Here is a 24,354-nt window from a genome sequence, read left to right on the forward strand (position 1 = left end):
CTCCGCTCGCTTAGTTATCTATACTTAACCTAGAGGATATTATACAAATCTTGTTTATTAATTTACATATAGATTACTATTGTATCCCAAATCTTATTATTCATGTATCACCTGTTCCACAATACAAATTAAACTATTTCTATGTTGTTAAATGTATATGTGGTGCCCAGTACGAGAGGTTACCTCGTGCTCCTTCTGTCCTGTCAGGCAGCCTCCTTCAGTGTCACCAAGGCCCCCTGCACTTGTTTCCCCATTGTAAATATGTTTTACCATGTAAAGTGTTATAAAATGCAATGTTGCTTTAAGAGTTATACCATATGATATGTCATGTGATTGTTACCCAGGAGGTACCAGTGACCAGGTGATCCCAAGAGTGACCTATGGGCTCCCTGCTAGTCTCCCCATATAAGCCCTGGGTGGAGCTTCTCTCTCTTTGAGCTCTGTTCTTCTGCTGAGGTCCAGTATAGTCACCTAGTGTGTGTGTCCAGAGTGTTGGAGACCTCAAAGTCAAGTCCTGCAGCCACCAAGTCAAGTAAGATAAAGCCGCAGCTTTATGAGTCAATTCAGTCCCTGTCATCTGTCAAGTCAGCATGGTCTGCATTCAATTATCCAGTCCTACTACAAGTCCCTGCAAGTCCTTAAGGTGTCTGCGTCACTGGTCACCTCCTTGGGCCCTGGCTGGACTGTATAGACTTTACCAACTGTCTACCCTCAGTAAAGCTACCGTTGTCCGTAACTTGGCGTCGGAGTCTTTATTCCCCCTTTGCCAAGCCCAGGATCTAGCGGTATACCTTCAGGTGTTTATAGGCGAAACCACGCCCTGGCATCACGAATACAAGGGGTTACTGTCATCTGCCCCTAGGGTAATAACATCTGCCCTGCAGCACATACCCCACTACCACATACAGTTGTGTAATTATCTGTAACTTCTTAATAAAGTTCTAACTAATAAAATAAAAATGTACAGTTGATATATAATTAAAAACCATTTAGAAAATTCCTTTTTATTTCTTAAGGTTAGACAATGTTTTTTTCATAATATATATATATATATATATATATATATATATATATATATAATGTGTCCATAATAGGGTAGACTTTTGGCAGAAGTCTATCAAAACCTATGAGAATATTGCAGGATATAATCATGTACTTTTTTGTATACAAATGCATAAGTCTAATGTAGAGCAAAAGAATGTGGTGAACAGGACCTGAGAACTACACGTATTGCAATATCCTTACATAGAAATAAACAAAGCTACCTGCACCAAGAGGTTCTGTAAAGCTGCAACCAGGTAGCGTGTGCTTTGAGTTGTCAAGGGCCAAACAGCATCTGGTGGTTCTGGCCGTGGGTGATTTCTGTGTTCTAGCTTAATAAATGGTGAGGAGAATTTCTGTTTGAGCAGTGCTTTGAGGTGCTGAAGAATACTCACTGTAAGTAAACAATAAACAATTGATTTGAAGAAAAGTCAGACAGAGAAATAGGTATATCTTGGTATATAGCATTGTTAAAGGGGTACTCCACCCGTAGACATTCTTAGGATAGGGGATAAGATGACTGATCGCGGGGGTCCCACTGCTGGGGACCCCTGCGATTTCCCTGCTGCATCCAGCGTTTGTTTAGAGCATCAGGTGCAGCACTGTTGGCTCGTGACATCAGGGCCATGCCCCGCTCGTGATGTCACTGCCACGCCCCGTTAATGCAAGTCTATGGGAGGGGGCATGTCACAAGCGGGGCATGACCGTGATGTCACGAGCCTCCACCCCACATCGCCAGTCGCTATCGCCATCACCAGAAGTTCACGGAGCACCGGATGTCTGGGGTGCCACAGCCGGGATCACGGGGGTACCCCGCGGCAGGACTTACGTGATCAGACATCTTATTCCCTATCCTATGGATAGTGGATAAGATGTCTAGGGGTGGAGTACCCCTTTAAATTATTTTTCAGTAAATATTGGAACAGCATATTTTTCACAAGTACAAAGTATAACACAGGCTAACCAAGAATATTTCTATCCAAGAAGACTATTCTCAACAACTGAAAGCACCCTAATGTTCCCACTCTATAGGTATGGATAGCAATGCAAACTCTGTCCTCTCCTCTATAAGTCACAGGGAATCTGTCAGCTCTATATCATGCTCAGAGCTGCAGACATGGGCAAATAGCTGATGGGGAGATAAAATAGAAGATATCTGTCTTTTAGCCGTTTTAAAAAGTTATAAAATCATGTTTTTCTTCAAAGCTTAAAAGTCATAGAGGCTGTGCTGAACTGCAGCATGCACGCTTTCTCCCTCCCCCACCCCTTCCTGCACGATTGAGGTACAGGGTTTGGCTTTTAGCACTGAGCCTTGTACATCAATCATGCAGTGCGGGGAAGGATGAAGAAGGGAGGGAGGGGGCAAGCATGCATGCTGCAGTTCAGTATGGCCTCTATGACACTTGACCTTGTATGCAGGAAAAACATTTCTATAAATTTTAGGACTGCTAAGAACTGGAGGACTTTATTCAGAAAAAAAAATTCTTGTTAGAAAAATAGTATTAAGCCAATAAAAAATTATCTGCTAGATTCTATCACCATATTTCTGCTGTAATATGTAATGTATGATTTGATCTTTTCTTAGCATTGGTAGCTTTTTATGGCCTTTAATTTAAACCTTTAAGTAAAACTAGCTAGTCTGATTCTACTCTAAAATCCTGCCCTTTAAGGGGTACTCCCGTAGAAAACTTTTTTTTTTTTTTTAAATCAACTGGTGCCAGAAAGTTAAACAGATTTGTAAATTACTTCTATAAAAAATCTTAATCCTTCCAGTACTTTTTAGGGGCTATATACTACAAAGGAAATGCTTATCTTTTTAGATTTCTCTGATGTCCTGACCACAGTGCTCTCTGCTGACCTCTGCTGTCCATTTTAGGAACTGTCCAGAGCAACATATGTTTGCTATGGGGATTTTCTTCTGCTCTGGACAGTTCCTAAAATGGACAGCAGAGGTCAGCAGAGAGCACTGTGGTCATGACATCAAAGAAATCTAAAAAGATAAGCATTTCCTATATAGCCCCTAAAAAGTACTGGAAGGATTAAGATTTTTTAATAGAAGTAATTTACAAATCTGTAAAGGAATTTATCATATGCGACTTTTCAGTTTGTCGCATCTTTGGCGGTAACTGCGCTTTATTAGGTGCAAATCTACACCAGCCCTGACTTGGCTTACTAAACTGACTGTTGACAGCATTAATAAAAAGTCGCTGATTTTGTCGCGCGGGATAAAAAGTAGCACAAAAAGTTGCAGAGAAATCACCATACAAAGTGTGGTGTACTGAAGTAAGAAATGTGATCAACACCAGATTTAGCATTTGCCCTGCACCATGTTCATAAATCTCGTGCAGGAACACAGTTTCCACTACATGAATTAATGGGGTAAAAAGACGTTCACCTACACCACTCTTGATGAATTCCTCCCATTATCCATACAGTGCGGCAGAATACATTCCCAAGACGCATGCCCCTGTATGTCTTTATAGCGGCATATGCCTGCCATTGACATTCATTGTAAAAGATATATGTGTTAATGCTTTACTTTTTAGATTTCTCTGATGTCATGACCACAGTGCTCTCTGCTGACCTCTGCTGTCCAGTTTAGGAACTGTCCAGAGCAGCATATGTTTGCTAAGGGGATTTCTCCTGATCTGGACAGTTCCTAAAATGGACAGCAGAGGTCAGCAGAGAGCACTGTAGTCATGACATCAGAGAAATCTAAAAAAGTAAAGCATTTCCTCTGTAGTGTTTAGCCCCTAAAAAGTACTGGAAGGATTAAGATTTTTTTTTTTTTTATAGAAGTAATTTACAAATCTGTTTAACTTTCTGGCACCAGTTGATTTTAAAAAAAAAAGTATTCCACGGGTGTACCCCTTTAAGCTTATCAGGCTGTATTTTGCAAGGGGTGTGGATATCTTCCGTCCCCATGCACCTACTGGCGGGGCGTTACGTGCCATTTTGCGGCCCCCCAACCCTCCCTTTTTCAATTTATCCATTACAAGGTATGCCCTCTCAAGGCATGCCCTCCATACGCATTTATGGGCACAAATCTGACCGCTTTGTTAAGTTTAATGTTTTTCATATAGGTACATATGTATAGTTGTAATCACGAGCACGAATGTGAAGCCCTGGCCACAAATACCATATAATAAACTTTTTTTCATCATTCAGAAGTACTGTAAACTATGCCATTTAGTAAGGTCAAAAAAATGGAATGCTGATGTACAAAGACCAAATGTATGCCAAAAAAGACATTTTACCATACATGCATGTGAGTGTTTTCAGTTATATACATACATACATACATAGGCCCACATTTATCATTGTCTTTAGACTGTTTTTTGTGTCTAAAAAAGGCGCAAAAAAGACGCAAGCAGGGTTTTTTGCGCCTTTTTTTGCCCCTTTTTGTTTACACATTTCTGCTGATTTTGAGTTGCAATCCACTGATTTTGAGTTGCAATCCACTGATTTCGGCAATACACATCATATAGAAGGGATTTATCATTGCGCCTTTATTGTAAAAAGGAGCAAAAAAAGGCGCAAAGCCATTGAAAAGTCTCTAAAACTACACCAGCACAGACATGGTGTAGCTTTTTGGTGTATGTGTAGACAGAAATTTTAGAGAATGTGGACCTGCACAAAATTTATCAAATCTCTTTTACCTTTTAATAAATTTGGTGCTCCTACACATTACAGCACACAAAAAAAGGTGTAAAAAAAATGCTTAACTTGCACTGCAATGATAAATGTGGGCCATAGAGCCTAAATATTAATTAAACCTAGCCTTGTGTGCGTTCAGAGGTGTTCCATAGGTCTAGATTTACTATTGCAAATGCGCTAGAATTCTGATGCAGTTTTAGTATAATTTGCGCCAAAAGCCATCTTATAGGACTTTTTCCATTCTTTTTGACAGGTGGAATGTAATTAGTGAAAGGGGTGTGGCTTGTTGGAAAAGGGAGTAGCTTTAGGTACGCAAAAAAGTGCACACTCTGGCGCACATTCTTCAGTCTTCAGATGCACCAGATTCATCAATTCACCTTCATCTAAACACCTTGATGAATCTGTCGCAATTGAAATTTGTCCGTAAGTTAGCATTGTCTGTTATCGCAGACCGATGAGTAAATATGGGCTTATGGGTGACAGCAGCCATAAATAGGTTGTCTCTTGATACAATATTACATTTCTGTGTTAGGGCAGGCAAAACATAATTTCAAACTAGAATATATATTTTGTATATTATTGTTACATAGTTGTTATAGTGCCCCCTGGTGTTCATTAGAATAAATCAACGTCCTGCTATGGCGCGTGTACTACGCTAGAAAGAAGAGCTCCGTCTCCCAGGCCTGCAAAACAGGGGAAATCATTACCTCACATGGTCGCCAGGAGATCGGGGAAGAGGGGGCGATCTGCAGGGGCACCCAGGGTTATGGGGACCCCGATCCACAACTTCTTCAGCCCACTGAGTGAGCTAACGGAACCGCCACAGAAGATGCCTGCGCAATCCAAGATGGCGCGGGACCAACGGGATCCAGGGGCTCCCGCCCATTCCCCTCCAGCCACGAGACAGCACGCCGCGGCCTCAGGAGTGGCTTCACAGGGGACCCCGCTGCCTGCTCTTCTAGACTTGCCCTCCCGGGATCGCCGTGGAACGGAGCAGCTGCCGCGGCCTTCCAACAGTACAGAGGACAGACCCCGGCCTCTACAGCAGCAGCTGAGCGGCTGCCTTCCCTCAGACGGCCGCCATCAGGAGAGAAGCAGCGTGAGGCAGGAGGGACAAGGTGACCTCAGACCGGCTCCTGTCGCTGCGGAACCGCGGGAGGAGGTGAGTGCTAGGGGGGTTCTGGCCGCACAACCATCTGAGTCCCTGGCTCCTCTGCCCTCAGTCATGATGGAGGGATGCAGGGCCCCCTCGCCATCCCTGAGCATCCCCTCCATATTTAGGAGCCAGGACGGGCCCCCCTCGCCCACCCCCCGCTATACCCCTCTGAGATAGAACCCGGGCAGGAGCAATCATATTCAGCTGGCCCGCATACTGCTACCGTTGGAACCCCCCTGGAACACCCAGGACACTCATCACCCTGGCTTTCTCCCTCTGTGGCCCCCAACCTAATTATTGCAGATAGGGGACCAGCCCCTCGCCCACAGCAACAGCAGAGGGTCCCAGAACCAGCAACACCATCTCACCAAGGGCCCCAGGGCTCTCAGGACAGTGTGTATCTTGCATCCTCCCTTCCACCTCCTGCCCAGGCAGTTGCACTTTTAAAGGACATCCCGAATTACAAGCATTACTGGCGCTACTGCCCACCAAGGCGGACTTGACTGCATTGGCCTCTGATCTCAAATTTGCATGGCGCCAAGATCTACAACCCGTTCAGCGTGAAGTGGCGGACTTGCAGGGCAGGATGACGGTGCTGGAGGACTTTAAAGAATCTGTCACTGCCTCATTGAAAGATATGCAAACGGCACTGAATGCCCAGACGTCCACTCACCATGCATTTGCGGATCATCTGGACGACATTGAAAACAGGAATCGCAGAAACAACATCCGCATACGGGGCCTCCCTGAGGCGACCAGAACACCTGACCTACACGCTACGATTACTGGAGTCTTCAATATGATCCTGGGACGTCCTCCAGAGACCCACTTCGAGCTTGATAGGGTGCATAGAGCGTTGAGGGCACCCAGTACTGACCCGACCCGCACCCGCGACGTCGTCTGCCGCATTCATAAATATACTGTAAAAAAGCAAATCATGCAGAAGGTGCGACAACAAGGAGACATTGGCTTTGATGGTGCTGTTTTGCAAATATACCCGGATCTATCACGCCGCACTCTCCGCCAAAGAGCACTTCTGCGCCCACTCCTACGCCTACTGCAGGAGCGTAACATTCAATATCGGTGGGGGTTCCCGTTTGCGCTACACGTCACGTCTGGCAACCTGACTGCATCTCTGAGACATCCTGGGGACTTGTCTAACTTTCTGGATACTCTGGGACTTCCGCCTCTCACCTTGCCTGACTGGATTGCCTTCCTGAGGGACCCATATGCCCCTCCACCGGCCTTGCGATCGTCGCAACGCTCCTCGACTCGGCGAATGGCCACTGGAGATCCGCTCCTCCAGAGGCAAAGGAGACCGCCTTTCAGACCGGAAACCTGGAGAAATGGAACCTTGAGCGACTGCTACTTGAAGTGAAACTCCGGTTCCCTAGGCTGGACTAGTCATGAACAGTACACATCCCCTCCAGTTTTGCCATATGGTCAGAAGTCAAGCCCCCCTCCAGTAGATAATCCCAGTTCCTATTTTACCTCTGTCCCCTCCATCCCCCTGCCCCGCTCCCCCCCCCCCCTCAGATTCCTGGAGCTTCATACCGACCATGGCTTGGACTGTATGCACTTCCCCCTTATATCTCTAGTTCAGTTAAAGAGCTTTAAAAACCTGGTGTAGACGGGCTTGACAGATAGGTTAACCTTTCCAGCAGATAGTTGATTGACAGGATTGTCTTACTGCTATAGTTTAACTCCCCCACCTAGGGTTGGTGTAGATCACATACACAGGTTTAGCAGAAGTTTTGTTCTGCAGATAGCTAAGATTGCAGGTTGACTTGCTTTTTTTTTCCGTTTTGTTTTGTTCTCTTAATTTATTTTTAATTTTCTTTGTTTTTTGTTTCTTTCTGTCTCTTTCCCTTTGCCTCACTTATCTAACCTCCCTCTTCCCCCTGTGTGTTTTCCTATCCTCTGTCTAGGCCTCGGGACTCACCGCTGACCCCTCCACTCCGTGCCTCTGCTCCCGGACTCCAAGATCACAGGTACCATGTCAGACATTAAGATTACTACATTAAATGTCCAGGGCTTCAACACCCCAGAAAAGAGGTCCCAGGTCCTCTACCACCTACACAAACACCATACCAAAATTTTATGTATTCAAGAAACTCACTTCAAGATAGACCACATGCCAGAGCGTCTTGGCCGATACTTCACTACTTGGTTCCACAGCACAAACCCTGAGTCTCGTTCGAAGGGGGTTTCGATTGGTTTCCATCGTTCCCTGCCCTTCACTGCCTTGGACGTCAAAGTTGATCCTGGCGCCAGGTATCTATTTGTTAAGGGGATGATCCTGGAACAAGTGGTGACAGTGGCGACAATATACGCTCCTAATACCATGCAAATTCCATACCTAACGCAAACGCTAGAGGACTTATCCTCCTTCACCCAGGGTATGCTGATACTGGGGGGTGACCTGAACCTGGCCTTGCAACCCATGCTGGACGCTTCCACGCAGCGCTCGGCTGTCTTGTACGGTCAACTTATTAAGCTCAGGAAACGTTTACATGCCATGCAGTTGTGCGATGTGTGGAGGCTCCAGCATGCCACTGACCGAGACTACACCTACTACTCCAGCCCCCATAACTCGTACAGCCGACTGGACTACATTTTCCTCCCGCACTTTTACCTACCCAGACTGTCTTCATCCCAAATCGGGAACCTTTTCTTGTCTGACCATGCACCAGTTCACTGCACACTCTTCCTCCCCACCCTTAGTACACCGCAATTTAATTGGCGTTTGAACGAATCCTTGCTACTGGACTCGCTCTGCCTGTCTGACCTAAAATCCACAGTGGTCCACTTTGTATCTGACCACGCCACTGACGACACGCCGCTCCCCACCCAATGGGCAGCACTTAAATGCGTGCTGAGGGGGGTTCTGATTAGACACGGTTCGCGTCTCAAAAGGGAGAGGTCGGACAGGCTACGGCGATTACTGGAGTCACTGACATCCCTAGAAGCCCAACATAAGAGATCATTGCAGGAGTAGTCCTTACGAGCCATTATTAAAACCCGTCATGAAATTTGTTCTCTTTTAAATGACAGCTGCAAGTACTATCGGCAACACTGCTCGAAAGCCTTCTACGAGTGGGGCAACAAACCCGGGAGGTATTTAGCCAGGGCATTGAGAGACAGGAGGGCGACACTTTATATCCCTTCCATCTCCTCCTCACCCAACGGGAAATCCTTCCTTATGAAGGATATCCTGGCTGCCTTTGAGCGATATTATACCGACCTTTATAATCTCCCTCCACCGGCCGACACTCTCCCCTCCTCCTCACCTCCTCTTTCCCTGACTGACTATATTACCAACACTGCCCTCCCTGGCTTGCCTGAGGAGAGCGTTGCGTCCATGGAGGCCCCATTCACGGAGGAGGAGCTGTCCAAAGCAATAACGAACCTCCCGTCCGGGAAAAGCCCGGGCCCTGACGGTTATACTGCCAAGTTCTATAAAGCCTTGAAAGGGGATCTGCTCCCCCTCCTGCGTGGGGCTTTCAATGTGATCTCCCATGAGACTTCTTTTACACACGATGCCTTAGATGCCCACATCACTGTAATACCCAAGGAGGGCAGAGATCCCAACTTGTGCGCCAGCTACCGCCCCATTTCATTGTTAAATGTAGATACCAAATTGTTCGCCAAGTTGCTGGCGAACCGTATGGCTGCCGTTCTGGGCCCCCTGATTCACCCTGACCAATCTGGCTTTGTTAAATTGAGAGAGACTCGCGACAATACCATTAGAGCATTCTCTATCATTCACTTAGCTAAGACATCTCGCCAGAAGCTGATGTTACTGTCGCTCGATGCCGAAAAGGCATTTGACAGGGTGGACTGGGGGTTCATGAGGGCCACCCTTGCTCAAATTGGCTTAGGCCCTGCGATGATGGGACGTATCATGGCCCTCTACTCAAATCCTCAGGCAAAGGTGAGAGTTAACGGCTCGATCTCCTCCCCCATACCGATCCGTAATGGTACGAGACAGGGGTGTCCGCTCTCCCCCTTGCTTTATGTTTTATGTATGGAGCACCTGTTGAACGCTCTGAGACTGGACCCCGCTATCATGGGGTTCCGGCAGGGGGGTGAGAGCCACATCTGCTCGGCGTAAGCGGATGACTTGCTCCTCTACGTCGCAACACCACAGTCATCCCTGCCCGCCATATTACAGACCATACAGACGTACTCGCACTTCAGTAATCACAAAATTAATCTTGATTAGAGTGTGGCCCTTAATGTCAGTCTTCCCAGGGAGCAGGTGACCCAACTTAAGAAGGATCACCCTTTCCGCTGAAATTCCACTTCCATTAAATACTTAGGGGTTCAGGTACCGGCGGACCTGTCTGACAGTTTCACCCTCAATTTTTAACCGGTAGTGACCGCGATCGACAGAGACCTGCGCAAATGGACCAAGGGGACTTTCTCATGGTTTGGGAGGGTGAGCATTCTTAAAATGAATGTTCTCCCAAGGCTGCTCTACTTATTCCAGACAATACCCATAACTCTCCCCCTTGCCTTCTTCAAGAAGTTAGAAGCGCTATTCAGGACCTTCATATGGGCGGGCAGACCGTCGAGGATAGCCAGACAAATCCTGACCAGGCGTAAGCAGGCGGGGGGCTTAGCAGTCCCGGACTGTAAGGCCTACTATATCGCAGCTACGTCGGTGAGATTACTGGACTACTTCCACACCCACACGTCCAAGAGGTGGGTGGGGGCCGAGGTACACGTTAACAAACATTTTGCTTCCTTTCCATGGTTGCCCCAGGGGGCCACGCCGTCAGGGCTCTGCAGCGACTCACCTTGGGTGTCTCGGGAGTTGGTCACGACATACCGTAGATATGTTGCGGGTGGGGGGTTGATAACGCCCAATGGACCCTTAACTCCTGTCACCGGCAATCCCCTCTTTCCTCCTGGACTACAGCGCACTGAGTTCCTGGGTAGAACCGACCAGGCGCTCCTTCCATTGGGCTCCTTTCTGGACGGGACAAGACTGAAACCCTATACGGACTTGGTTCCAGAGCACTCCCGTACACCGCTAACCCATATGCAATACTTAGAGTTAGACCACTTTATACAGACCGCGGGACTGACCTTACATCTAGCGAGACCACTCTCACCTCTGGAACGGATGTGCACTTCTGATTCCATGCCTCTCAGACCGGTCTCCCAGATCTACAACCTACTGATGGATGAGGCTGAGCGATACCCACCTAGATTTGTGGGGGCGTGGGAGTCAGAACTGCACACGACCTTCTCACCGTCTGACTGGTCGAGGGCCTTTACTTTGTGTCATCGCTTGTCTATCTCTTGTAGGGCTCAGGAGACGAATTATAAGCTTTTATCCCGGTGGTACAGGGTCCCAACTATACTACACCACATGTTTCCCTCGATACCAGATTCATGTTGGCGCTGCGGTGAGCCCGAGGGGACGATGACACATATTTGGTGGTCGTGTCCCTCACTTGCCAGTTTCTGGGAAGCGGTGGTTGCCCGCATCGCCTCCATATCTGGGGTTTCCTACCCGAATGACCCTAAGGTCCTTCTTTTGTCGATTTTGCCTGCCACCAGGAAGACCCCTTCAAGGACATTGGCTCATTTCCTACTGATGGCGGCGAGAACTGTTATACCTAGGCACTGGAGGGACACACTTGCCCCCACCATCTCTGAATGGTACAAGGAGATTCTTTTCCTGTGCCGCATGGAGGAGTTGATGGCGAACTCCTCTGGTAGGCAGGACAAGTATACTAAGATCTGGCTCCCTTGGCTTGCTTTCCTTGAATCACCACTTTACACGACTGACGGTGGGGTATGAGGTGGACATGGACCCTCGGAGAGCAGAGGATGGAGTGTCAGGCGGTGGATGTGCTACGCAGTTGTTGTCTGAGTGAGTACCCGAGTCCTATTGTCCTTCCCTTACAGCCTTGTGTGTTCTCTTTTTCGCCCCCCACTGATGTTTCTCATCCCTACTGCATCTTTTCTCATCTACCTATTCCTGTGGATATGACCTCCCGAGCTCGTTGTCATGGAGCATCCTTCCTTTCATGCGCTTTTCAGCTCGCTTCTCCAACCTATTCTTTCTCATTTTTCATCCCGCCTTTCTTACACCCCCCCCCCCCCCTTTCTAGCTACCCATCTTCCCTTCTCTCTTTTTGTATCCTATTTGATAACGGAGCTAGGTTTCTCAGGCTTATATTCCTTCAGCGGTCGACAGTAGTTTGGAGTTGTGACTGGTGGTAGACGATGATTTCAAACAGCTCAGTTAGACGCATAATCCCTCTGTGTTACCACCGCTGATATACACTATTGCCAGTGAATGCTGACCTCTGAGTTGTGAATTTTATTTCATTGTCTGTTGTTCAATTTCAGACCAATAAAACATTCTTATTTGAATAAAAAATAAAAATAAAAGAATAAATCAACTCTAAATAACTATACAGCTAAATATATCCCAAAGGGGAACAAATATAAACGATTGAAACTAAATCCTACATGGCTGACATTGATGTTAAAAGAGCAATAAACAACAACAAAAAATAGCTTTAAAAAAATACAAATCTGAGGGGTCAGCTATAACATTTAAACAGTACAAGGAGCTTAATAAAATCTGTAAAAATGTAATAAAAACAGCAAAAATTCTAAATGAGAGACAGATGGCTAAAGAAAGCAAAACTAATCCTAAATATTTTTTTAGATATATCAATGCAAAAAAACCAAGGACAGAGCATATAGGACCCCTTAATAATGATAATGAGGAGGTTGTCACAGGCAATAAAGAGAAAGCGGAGCTACTGAATGGGTTCTTTAGTTCTGTATATACTATGGAAGAAGGAGCTGACATTGGACAGGTCAGTTCTGGTAACACATCATGTAATGTACTGAACTGGCTTAATGTAGAGATGGTACAAGGTAAGTGTTACGCCGAGCGCTCCGGGTCCCTGCTCCTCCCCGGAGCACTCGCAGCGTTCCTCTCTCTGCAGCGCCCCGGTCAGACCCGCTGACCGGGAGCACTGCACTGACATTGCCGGCGGGGATGCGATTCGCATAGCGGGACGCGCCCGCTCGCGAATCGCACCCCAAGTCACTCACCTGTCCCGGTCCCCGGCTGTCACGTCCGCGCGCGCGCCAGCTCTCTAAGATTTAAAGGGCCAGTGCACCAGTGATTGGTGCCTGGCCCAATCAGCCTAATTAGCTTCCACCTGCTCCCTGTCCATATTAGCTCACTTCCCCTGCACTTCCTTGCCGGATCTTGTTGCCTTGTGCCAGTGAAAGCGTTTAGTGTTGTCCAAAGCCTGTGTTCCAGATCTCCTGCTATCCTCATTGACTACGAACCTTGCCGCCTGCCCCGACCTTCTGCTACGTCTGACCTTGCCTCTGCCTAGTCCTTCTGTCCCACGCCTTCTCAGCAGTCAGCGAGGTTGAGCCGTTGCCGGATACGACCTGGTTGCTACCGCCGCAGCAAGACCATCCCGCTTTGCGGCGGGCTCTGGCGAAAACCAGTAGCAACCCTAGAAACGGTCCACCGACACAGTCCACGCCAATCCCTCGCTGACACAGAGGATCCACATCCAGCTAGCCGAATCCTAACAGTAGATCCGGCCATGGATCCCGCTGAGGTGCCGCTGCCAAGTCTCGCTAACCTACCCACGGTGGTCGCCCAGCAATCGCAGCAAATTGCCCAACAAGGACAGCAGCTGTCGCAGTTGACCGCCACGTTACAGCAACTTCTGCCACTGCTACAGCAGCAACCATCTCCTAGCCTCCGCTTGTCCCTGCCGGACAAATTTGATGGGGACTCTAGACTCTGCCGTGACTTCTTGTCTCAATGTTCCCTACATATGGAGATGTTGTCGGACCAATTTCCTACAGAACGGTCTAAGGTAGCGTTCGTAGTGAGTCTTCTGTCTGGAAAGGCCTTGTCTTGGGCCACACCGCTCTGGGACCGCAATGATCCTGCCACAGCCACTGTCCAGTCCTACTTCGCTGAAGTCCGTAGTGTCTTCGAGGAACAGGCCCGAGCTTCTTCTGCCGAGACTGCCCTGCTGAACCTGGTCCTGGGTAATTCTTCAGTAGGCGAGTACGCCATCCAATTTCGTACTCTCGCTTCCGAATTATCTTGGAATAACGAGGCTCTCTGCGCGACCTTTAAAAAAGGCCTATCCAGTAACATCAAGGATGTGCTGGCCGCACAAGAGATTCCTGCCAACCTGCAAGAACTTTTCCATTTGGCCACCCGCATTGACATGCGTTTTTCTGAGAGACACCAGGAGTTCCGCCAGGAAAAAGACCTTGATCTCTGGGCACCTCTCTCACAGTATCCTTTGCAATCTACCCCTGTCCCTCCCGCCGAGGAGGCTATGCAAGTGGATCAGTCTCGCCTGACCCATGAAGAGAGGACTCGCCGTAGGGATAAAAATTTATGTCTGTACTGCGCTAGTACCGAACACTTCTTGGTGGATTGCCCTATTCGCCCTCCACGTCTGGGAAACGCATGCACGCACCCAGCTCACGTGGGTCTGGCGTCTCTTGGTACGAAGTCTGCTTCTCCACGTCTCACTGTGCCCGTGCGGATTTCTCCTTCTGCCAACTCCTCCTTCTCAGCTGCGGCCTTCTTGGACTCTGGTTCTTCTGGAAATTTTATTCTGGCCTCTTTGGTGAATAAGTTCTGCATCCCGGTGACCCGTCTCGTCAAGCCGCTCTACATTTCCTCGGTCAACGGAGTGAAATTGGACTGCACTGTGCGTTACCGCACAGAACCCCTGCTCATGAGCATTGGACGGCATCACGAAAAAATTTTACTTTTTGTTTTGCCCAACTGCACCTCTGAAGTCCTCCTTGGTCTGCCATGGCTCCAACACCACTCTCCTACCCTTGATTGGACCACCGGGGAGATCAAGAGCTGGGGTGCTTTTTGCCATAAAAAATGCCTCACGTCTGCTCCCAGTCCCGTCAGTCAAACCTCAGTGTCTCCTCCTTTACCTGGTCTCCCCAAGGCCTATCAGGACTATGCTGTGTCTCCTCCTCATAGCCCCCGTCCTGGTAACACTTTGCCCCGTGCCCAGCTTCACCCTCTTCCCCCCCTCCCCACTCCCACGCCTTCTGGTTTGCCCGCTGTTGATGAGGTTTCCCGGGACTTCTCCACCATCTGGAAAGAGACTCAAAAATCCCTCATACAGGCCTCATCCCGGATGAAGAAACATCCCGACAAAGAGAGGGGGAGACCTAAGGGGGGGTACTGTTACGCCGAGCGCTCCGGGTCCCTGCTCCTCCCCAGAGCGCTCGTGGCGTTCCTCTCTCTGCAGCGCCCCGGTCAGACCCGCTGACCGGGAGCGCTGCACTGACATTGCCGGCGGGGATGCGATTCGCATAGCGGGACGCGCCTGCTCGCGAATCGCATCCCAAGTCACTCACCTGTCCCGGTCCCCGGCTGTCACGTCCTGGCGCGCGCGGCTCCGCTCCCTAGGGCGCGCGCGCCAGCTCTCCATCTGCTCCCTGTCCATATTACCTCACTTCCCCTGCACTTCCTTGCCGGATCTTGTTTCCTTGTGCCAGTGAAAGCATTTAGTGTTGTCCAAAGCCTGTGTTCCAGATCTCCTGCTATCCTCATTGACTACGAACTTTGCCGCCTGCCCCGACCTTCTGCTACGTCTGACCTTGCCTCTGCCTAGTCCTTCTGTCCCACGCCTTCTAAGCAGTCAGCGAGGTTGAGCCGTTGCCGGTGGATACGACCTGGTTGCCACCGCCGCAGCAAGACCATCCCGCTTTGCGGCGGGCTCTGGTGAAAACCAGTAGCAACCCTAGAACCGGTCCACCGACATGGTCCACGCCAATCCCTCGCTGACACAGAGGATCCACATCCAGCTAGCCGAATCCTAACAGTAAGTTAAGTAATATAAATGTAAGCAAATCTCCAGGGCCAGATGGATTGCACCCAAGAGTTCTTAGAGAACTAAGTTCAGTAATATCTGTACCCCTGTTCATGATATTTAGAGATTCACTGGTGTCTGGTATTGTGCCAAGGGACTGGCGAAAGGCAAATGTGGTGCCAATCTTCAAAAAGGGCTCTAGGTCTTCCCCAGGAAACTATAGACCGGTAAGTTTAACGTGCAATGTGGGTAAATTGTTTGAAGGACTTATAAGGGATTACATAGAGGAATACATAGGGGATAACTGTATTATAAGTGATAGCCAGCATGGGTTTACTAAGGATAGAAGTTGTCAAACCAATCTAATTTGCTTTTATGAAGAGGTGAGTAGAAGCCTTGACAGAGGAATGGCTGTGGATATAGTGTTTCTGGATTTTGCTAAAGCGTTTGATACTGTCCCTCATAGAAGTCTGACAGGTAAGTTAAGGTCTTTGGGTTTGAAAACTTTAGTTTGTAACTGGATTGAACACTGGCTCATGGATCGTACCCAGAGAGTGGTGGTCAATGATTCGTACTCTGATTGGTCCCCGGTAATTAGTGGTGTACCCCAAGGTTCTGTACTGGGCCCGCTGTTGTTTAATTTATTTATCAATGATATAGAGGATGATATTAACAGCTCTGTTTCTATCTTTTCAGATGACACCAAGCTTTGTAGCACAGTACAGTCTATATAGGATGTGTATAGGTTACAAGATGACTTGGATACACTAAGTGTCTGGGCATCCACTTGGCAAATGAGGTTCAATGTGGATAAATGTAAAGTTATGCATCTGGGTACTAATAACATGCATGCGTCGTATGTCTTAGAGGGGGATAAAACTGGCAGAGTCGCTGGTAGAGAAGGATCTGGGTGTACTTGTAGATCACAGACTTCAGAACAGCATGCAATGTCAGGCTGCTGCTTCCAAGGCCAGCAGGATATTGTCATGTATCAAAAGAGGCATGGATTCAAGGGACATAATACTCCCCCTTTATAAAGCATTGGTACGGCCTCACCTGGAATATGCTGTTCAGTTTTGGGCACCAGTACATAAAAGGGACACTGGGGAGCTGGAAAGGGTGCAGAGACGCACGACTAAGCTAATATGGGGCATGGAACATCTTAGCTATGAGGAGCGATTAAAGGAGTTACAATTGTTTAATCTTGAGAAGAGACGTTTAAGGGGGGATATGATAAACGTATATAAGTATATAAATGGCCCATACAAAAAATATGGAGAAAAACTGTTCCAGGTTAAACCCCCCAAAGGAAGAGGGGGCACTCCCTCTGTCTGGAGAAGAAAAGGTTTAGTCTCAAGGGGCGACACGCCTTATTTACCATAAGAACTGTGAACTTATGGAACAGTCTACCTCAGGAACTGGTCACAGCAGGAAAAATTAACAGCTTTAAAACAGGGTTAGATACATTCCTGGAACAAAATAACATTAATGCTTATGAAAGAAATATTTTATAATATATTATATAATATAAATATATTATAAGAAATATAAAATCCCATCCCTTCCCCAATATCGCGCCACACCCCTACCCTTCAATTCCCTGGTTGAACTTGATGGACGTATGTCTTTTTTCAACCGTACTAACTATGTAACTGTACTTACAACATCAACCTAATGTTTCCAGTGCTGGTGACCAGTGCCCATTCTATTGTGCTGATTCTTACTGATGTATTGAAATGATACTTACCAATAAGCAGGAATGATGTATCCTTAAATTTAAATGAAATGAACTCTACCAGATTATTCACATCGACCTGAACAGTTCTGTGGACCTGGAAAACAAATAAAATTAGCTAATACTAGATTTAAACAACTTTCAGGCAAGTGGCCTACTATTTCTGATGTGCTCAATCTGAATGTGTATCAGTGAACTAGCTAAAGGAAAGTTATAACATTTTTAATCACACATGACCATTTTATGCAAAAAAAAATTAAAAAAATAAAAGTGCAACAAAACTCAGAGGAAAAACACTATGTTTAAAGATATATTCAGGGTTTATTCAGATGGCAGAATTTCCAATTGCGGAATTCCGCCTCAAAGTAAAGCCCATAGACTTCTATAGGATTCCGCACTACCATTCCCACTTCCTAGCAGAAATTCAGAAGTGTAAATGGTAGCAGAGCTGTAGCTAGCTCCTTTTGCGCCCGAGGCAAGCCCAGAAAATAGCACCCCCCCCCCCATAACACCACTATACATAGACCAGAATAACCAATAACACCACTATACAAGGGACAAATAATACCACCACAATATGACCACTACCATTACCACAATATAATGACTGGATAATATTACCATATTGATGCTAAATAAAACCACTATGTACAGACTAATATCCCTCCATACAGTGACCATATAGTAGTGACTCCAGGTCTACACAGGCTCTACAGACCATATAAGTGATTACATACAATTACATCAGGTGACGTCTTCTCAAATTGGAGTCGATCACTTTTCTTTTTCTTCTCCATCCAGCCCAGACCATCATGTAATTTCTTCCATCCACAATTCGTCTCCACAGAACCTGCCAGACATACATTTTAGGATCCATACTCTTTAAGCACCTAGCGCTCCATATATTAATAATAACCCCTTGGTGTCTCACACAGTAAAGTAAGTAGATAAGCAGATTGGGGAAAGAGTAGGTAGGTACCCCCACTAAGTAGATCCCTTTACATGGTTTCCCCCATTACCGAAGTACCCTGAGTAGGTAAGTGCATGTTGGTATCTGCCTCCTATAAGAAGGGGTTACTCCCTGTAGGTAGATCTCATTGTAGATGGTAGCCCCCCCCCCCCTTTATTAAGTTGGCGTCCCCAGTATGTGGTTGCAGCCCCCATATATAGTAGTAGAAGGCCTCCCACATATAATAGTAGCAGCCCTCATTTAGGTAGTTGTAGCAGCATCCCCCCTTGCTGGTAGTCGTAGTAGAAGTCCCTCTTTAGGTAGTAGTAGCAGCTCCCTTTAGGTAGGCAGTAGTAGTAGCAGCAGCAGCACATTTTAGGTACACACATCTATCATACACACACTTCATACATATACACACCATACATATACACACATCATACATACACATATTATACCCACATCATGCATACACAAATCATACATATACCCGCCGCTACCCTCCCACATCATACATTATATACATACACACATCACACATAATATATACATACATACACACATCACACATACACATACATATACATACACACATCATACACATATCATACATACACCAGCCGCTGCCCCCCACATCATATATTACATACATACACGCATCACACATACATATCATACATATACACACATCATACATACACATATACATACACCCCCCGCTGCCCCACATGATACATTACATACATATACACACATCATACATATACACACATCATATATACACATATTATACACACATCATGCCTACACATATTATACATATACCCGCCACTACCCCCCCCACTACACCCCCAACCCTCCACTGCATCACCCCCAACCAACACCCCCCCCCCCCTTCCCCGCGCGTCCTCAGTCTCCTCACCTGCGTCGGCCATGAGTGGAGATCAGGGCTGAGGTCCTGGCGAAACATTGTCAGTGGTAGAGGCAGTGCTCAGCACACATCTAGGTCGCACGGACTCCTTCACCAGCAAGCAAGTACACCTGCCATTATTTACCACAACCTGCCTGCAGCACCAGAGGGCGTGTTTGCGTCGGGCGGGGGGAGGCGGGGTGGCGTCGGACGTGACGTCTTGCTGGAGGAGGGAAAATAAGGGGATGCGTGTCTGCGCCCACTTTACATAGCCTGCACCTGCGCCTGAGGCAACTGCCTCAGACGCCTCATGGCAGCTATGGCTCTGAATGTTAGTGTGGAATCCTTTAGAAGTCTAGGGCTTTAATTTGAGGAGGAATTACATAAGTGGAAAATCTGCAGTCTGAATAGACCCTTAGGCCTCCTTTACATGTATGCATCGTCAGTTTTTTTTTTTTCCTCCGGCACTGCAGAAAATGCATCAGAGGGAAAATGAAGCAAGAACTTATCCCATTCATTTACATGGGACAGTTCACAATCATCCAGTGTCTGTTTGGACGCCGGATGATTTGACTCGCTGGGCCGGCACAGACAGTTTTGCCAGAGCTGGACGCAGCATTTATTTAACTCTAGCCTTAAAGGACTGTCAACTTGTTAATATCTATTTTACATGAAGAAAGCCCCCACATTATGTCTTGTATGCACTGTAAAAACAAATTGTGTTACAAATAAGGCTAAGTTGAATCTCAGCCGTAATCTTTCCATTCACTTGCTATTAAAGTGTTGTACATAATTAGAGACACAACAGTTTTCATTTGGAAAGAGCTCCACGTGCGTTGTGCCTGGCATTGAAGTACAGATCCACTGAAGTGAATGGGACTGCACTGCAAAATCAGACACAACCTACGGAAACGTTTGGAAAAAAAGTACTAATGTTTTTGAAAACTTGGACAATCCCCTAAAGCAAAAATAATTGGATATGTGGAATGGAAGTCCTTTTCTTTATGCATTTGTTTGAAACTCACATAAAGCATCTCATGAAGGTGCATAGAGAAAGATATTTCCAGTCTTTGGGATGCAGACAGTCACATGGGCAAGCAGTGGGACCAAACTGGCATCATAACTGAGGAAAAACACTTCCCGGTAAGTGGAACATCAGTGCCGCTGTTTACTGCGTGTTAAGTATCGTGTTAGTTTATGGTCCATTTAAGACTTCCATGCTGCCTTTTGTGTGATCTCTCTGTGAACCCATATTGGAAATTAATGCATGGCAACATGCCAGCTTACCATCGTATTATACAGCGTAATTGTCTTAATAGGAATAGCCTCTTGTACTTTTCTTCATAATAATTTCATGTAATCATTTCAGTACTACTCTGTAATTGTTGGGCAGGTGAAGTAGTTGACATACATTATTATTTTTATTGAGTGACAACATATTGCCGAAGAGCACGAAAAGCCAAATAAAACGTTTGTCAATTGATTCTAGCACAAATAAATAATCTAGTAAATAGTTAACAGGAATTTAACAGATAAACACAAAAAAAATAGATCAAATTTTTACTAGTACTCTTTAATATTAGCATCTAATGACTACAATGAGAGAGTACTGATCACTTGTCATTGTGTGACTACATGCTAAGCAATAAGCATGTACAATAAGCTGCTGACCTGTAAATTGTAGCACTGCTGGAAGATCATCAGGGCTGAAGTCATTAACCAGGCAGAGCAGCACAAGGACTCGCTGAACTCATTTTGGGCTGTATCCCATGTTTTTTCCATTATTTCCTCTATCAGCTCAAGTAAAGATGTGTTAGAGAGAATTACCGCTGTGGCTACAAAAAAGGTATTTGGGTATAATCAAAGGCAACATGTGAACCAACATTTCTTATCTTGTTCACAGATTTTCCACAAATTCATTATGCCAGAAAACAAAGTAATAATCTAAAAATTGATGTTGGAGTAAAAGTATAATAAAATATACAAAAAAAATCAGAAATTGACATTTTTATCTTTAAAAGTTGTTTTTAATATATGTAACATTTTTATATAAGACACTGTTTTCCACAGCTCACTTGTCAGCTTTGCCATATAAACTGGGATGCATCACCTAGGCCATCTCATTACCATTAGGTGGGTGATTTAATGGCTGCCCTATGTGTGATGCTGGAGGTCTAGATAAGGTTGGATATTAAAACTGTAAGCTATACAGAGAAAAGGCTTTTATTGCATCACCTATATCACTCAGAGTGGTTGTGCTGTAACTCTTCTTGGACACTACCACAGCCTTTGACATTTCTCTGACAATTATAGGGGTTTCCCAGAAAGGACAGTGGGGCTATGTTGATGCATGATCAAAAGATCAAAAAGATAGACATTAGATCTATTAGATTGTATTAGATCTATTTTTAGTATTGTGCTGTTTGAAAAAGATCGACTTACTTCTCCTTATGTCTCCTATGTTTAGAACTGTGGTTACTCATGATAAAGTTCACAAGTATCAATCTAGTCTGGTGGTCACACCTGCGCAATTCAGTGTCCTCTCTGTCAGTGCTTACTGGTGCCTCTGCACATGTGCAAGCACAACTAAAGTAGAATCTCCCAATAGCGGACGCTCAGCCGCCAAGCCCCCTCCCATAGACTTGTATTGAGGGGGCGGGCCGTTACATTACGAGGGGCGAGCCATGATGTCACGATGCTCCGGCCCCTGTATTGCCCATCATTATGCACAGAGGGAGTTTGCTTTGTGCAGTAATGACAGCGGAGTGCTGCAGCTGAGATCCCGCGAGTCCCCAGTGGCGGGACCCCGCGATCTGACATCTTATCCCCTATTCTTTGGACTGGGGATAAAATGTCTAGGGGCGGAGTACCCCTTTAAATCACCCCTTATCAACCCCTGTACTATTTCATCCTCCCTTTATACCACGTGCCACTTTATTCCCCCTGTTCCATGTGCCAAATCATCCCCCCTTACCCGCTGTGCCACATTATTTCCCCTTGATTCCCCTCTTTATTACTCTATGTGAAAATTCATCACCCCCCTTATTACCACCCCCTGTGCCATTTCATCCACCCTTTGTGCCACATCACTTATCCCCTTCCGTCCTCCCCCTGTTGTTCTTCTTACATGGCCAGCAGGCTCAGGTGCAGGGGCTCTTAGCGGGATTGATGTTCTCCTAAGGTCCTCTGCACTGCATTTACTGAGAGCAGCAGTGGTGGCGGGCACTAATGAGTGATGTCAGAAGCTTCACTCGTCAGTGCCCACAGCCGCCTCTCAATGAGTACAGCACTGAGTATGTCAGGAGAATGTCAAACCCACAGAGAGCCCCTGCACCTGAGCATGCTGGGCAGGTAAGAAGAACATCAGGGAAAGAAGGGAAGGGGAAAAGTGATGTGGCACAAGGGGTGGGGGGATGATTTTGCACTGGGGGATGAAATGGCACAGGGGGTGGTAAAAAGGGGGTGGTGAATTTGCACAAAGGGTAATAAAGGGAGAATGAAATAGCACACTGGGGGTTCAAGGGCGAATAAAGAGGCACAGGAGGGTGAATGATGTGGTCGGTGGACGTACAGAAGGGAGGTGCAGCAGGGGCCAGTCCCCCCTAGGAGCCTGGGCCCCTTATTGGGGTATAGGCTGTACCCCCCTGACGGCGGTTCTGTGTACAAGGCAGGACCGCCACATAAGCCTGGTTGTCCCCTATTGTAAATGTTTTGTCCCCTTTTGGGAGTGTTTTGTCCCCTATTAGGGGTGTCCGCCCCCACTATTGGGTTTATCCCCTATTTGGAGAGAGCAAATACATTAAGTCTTATGGGACTCTGCCAGGGAATTAAAAACTGTCCGCTATTGGGAGGTGTCTCCTATTGGGAGGTGTCCACTAAGAGACGTTTTACTGTATTAGGTTCCCTGTACTGCCAAAGAACCTGAACAGAGGCATTTTAAAATGGAGTGTAGCACTATGAATGGTGCCACATTGGCCCACAGACTATTCCAGAGTAAACTAAGAAACTGCAGGTCACATAAAAATCACTATATATTATTTTATCAATAGCAATGAAATAGTGAAGAAGGCACCTGAGTAGTGTGAAACAGCCTGTTACCTAGGCTCTGCTGGTGGGGTCCATGCCCGGCCAAGCTGCGTTTTAAACTACATGAAGAATTAAGAAACCTTGCATTTTATGGGTGAGTGCCTCCTTCACAATTTCTTTGCTATTTTTGAGTAACTGTAATTATGAGTATGAGCAGCGCCCGTTATGCAATTCCAAAGTCTTTCACCGGATCTGGGAAGCCGTGAGAGGGTGTTAAGCAGGATATAAGTTGTGCCGACTTCTTTATCTACCTACACATATATTATTTTATTATATTAAAAAATAGGTATGTATCCAATAGATTATGTGGTCCATGCAATGCTTAGGGTATATTTCTTGATGGGAAAACCTCTTTCACATCATTGCAGTTGACATAAACCACCCCTCTCTGTTGTAGAGGGAGTGTGTCTCCAATATGGAAGGAGCATAAAACAAGTGCATGAAAACAAGTGCACAGTTAGTTATAGACTACCAAAACCAAATGAATGATACTAAACTTAAAAGTATAAAACACCCCCTTACAACATTTTCACACAACAGATTTAATTACAGACTTTTGAATTGAACCTGCAGATATTCTGCACTAAAATCCAGAGGAATTCCACCCGTATTTTGGGTCCCACCGTGGGAAGTTGTACAGTGGGGCAAAAAGTATTTAGTCAGCCACCAATTCTGCAAGTTCTCCCACTTAAAAAGATGAGAGACCTGTAATTTTCATCATATGTATACCTCAACTATCAGAGACATAATGAGAAAAAAAAATCCATAAAATCACATTGTCTAAATTTTTAAAGAATTTATTTGCAAATTATGGTGGAAAATTTGTATTTGGTCAATAAAAAAAGTTCATTTCAATACTTTGTTATATACCCTTTGTTGGCAATGAAAGAGGTCAAACGTTTTCTGTAAGTCTTCACAAGGTTTTCACACGCTGTTGCTGGTATTTTGGCCCAT

General features: G+C 46.2%; 1 protein-coding gene across 1 annotated transcript in view; it reads right to left on the reverse strand.

Moving 5' to 3' along the window:
* The window catches only part of LOC130275634 (meiosis inhibitor protein 1-like), a 56,740-nt gene that overhangs the window by 20,348 nt on the left and 12,038 nt on the right, over positions 1-24,354 (reverse strand). Inside the window, exons 4-6 of the mRNA XM_056523834.1 lie at positions 20,986-21,149; positions 17,468-17,552; positions 1,266-1,435 (exon numbers count right to left, since the gene is read on the reverse strand). Coding sequence (XP_056379809.1) covers positions 1,266-1,435; positions 17,468-17,552; positions 20,986-21,149 — 419 coding nt within the window. The remainder of the gene's footprint in view (positions 1-1,265; positions 1,436-17,467; positions 17,553-20,985; positions 21,150-24,354) is intronic.

Source organism: Hyla sarda, chromosome 6 (genome assembly GCF_029499605.1).
Source record: "Hyla sarda isolate aHylSar1 chromosome 6, aHylSar1.hap1, whole genome shotgun sequence".
NCBI lineage: Eukaryota > Metazoa > Chordata > Amphibia > Anura > Hylidae > Hyla > Hyla sarda.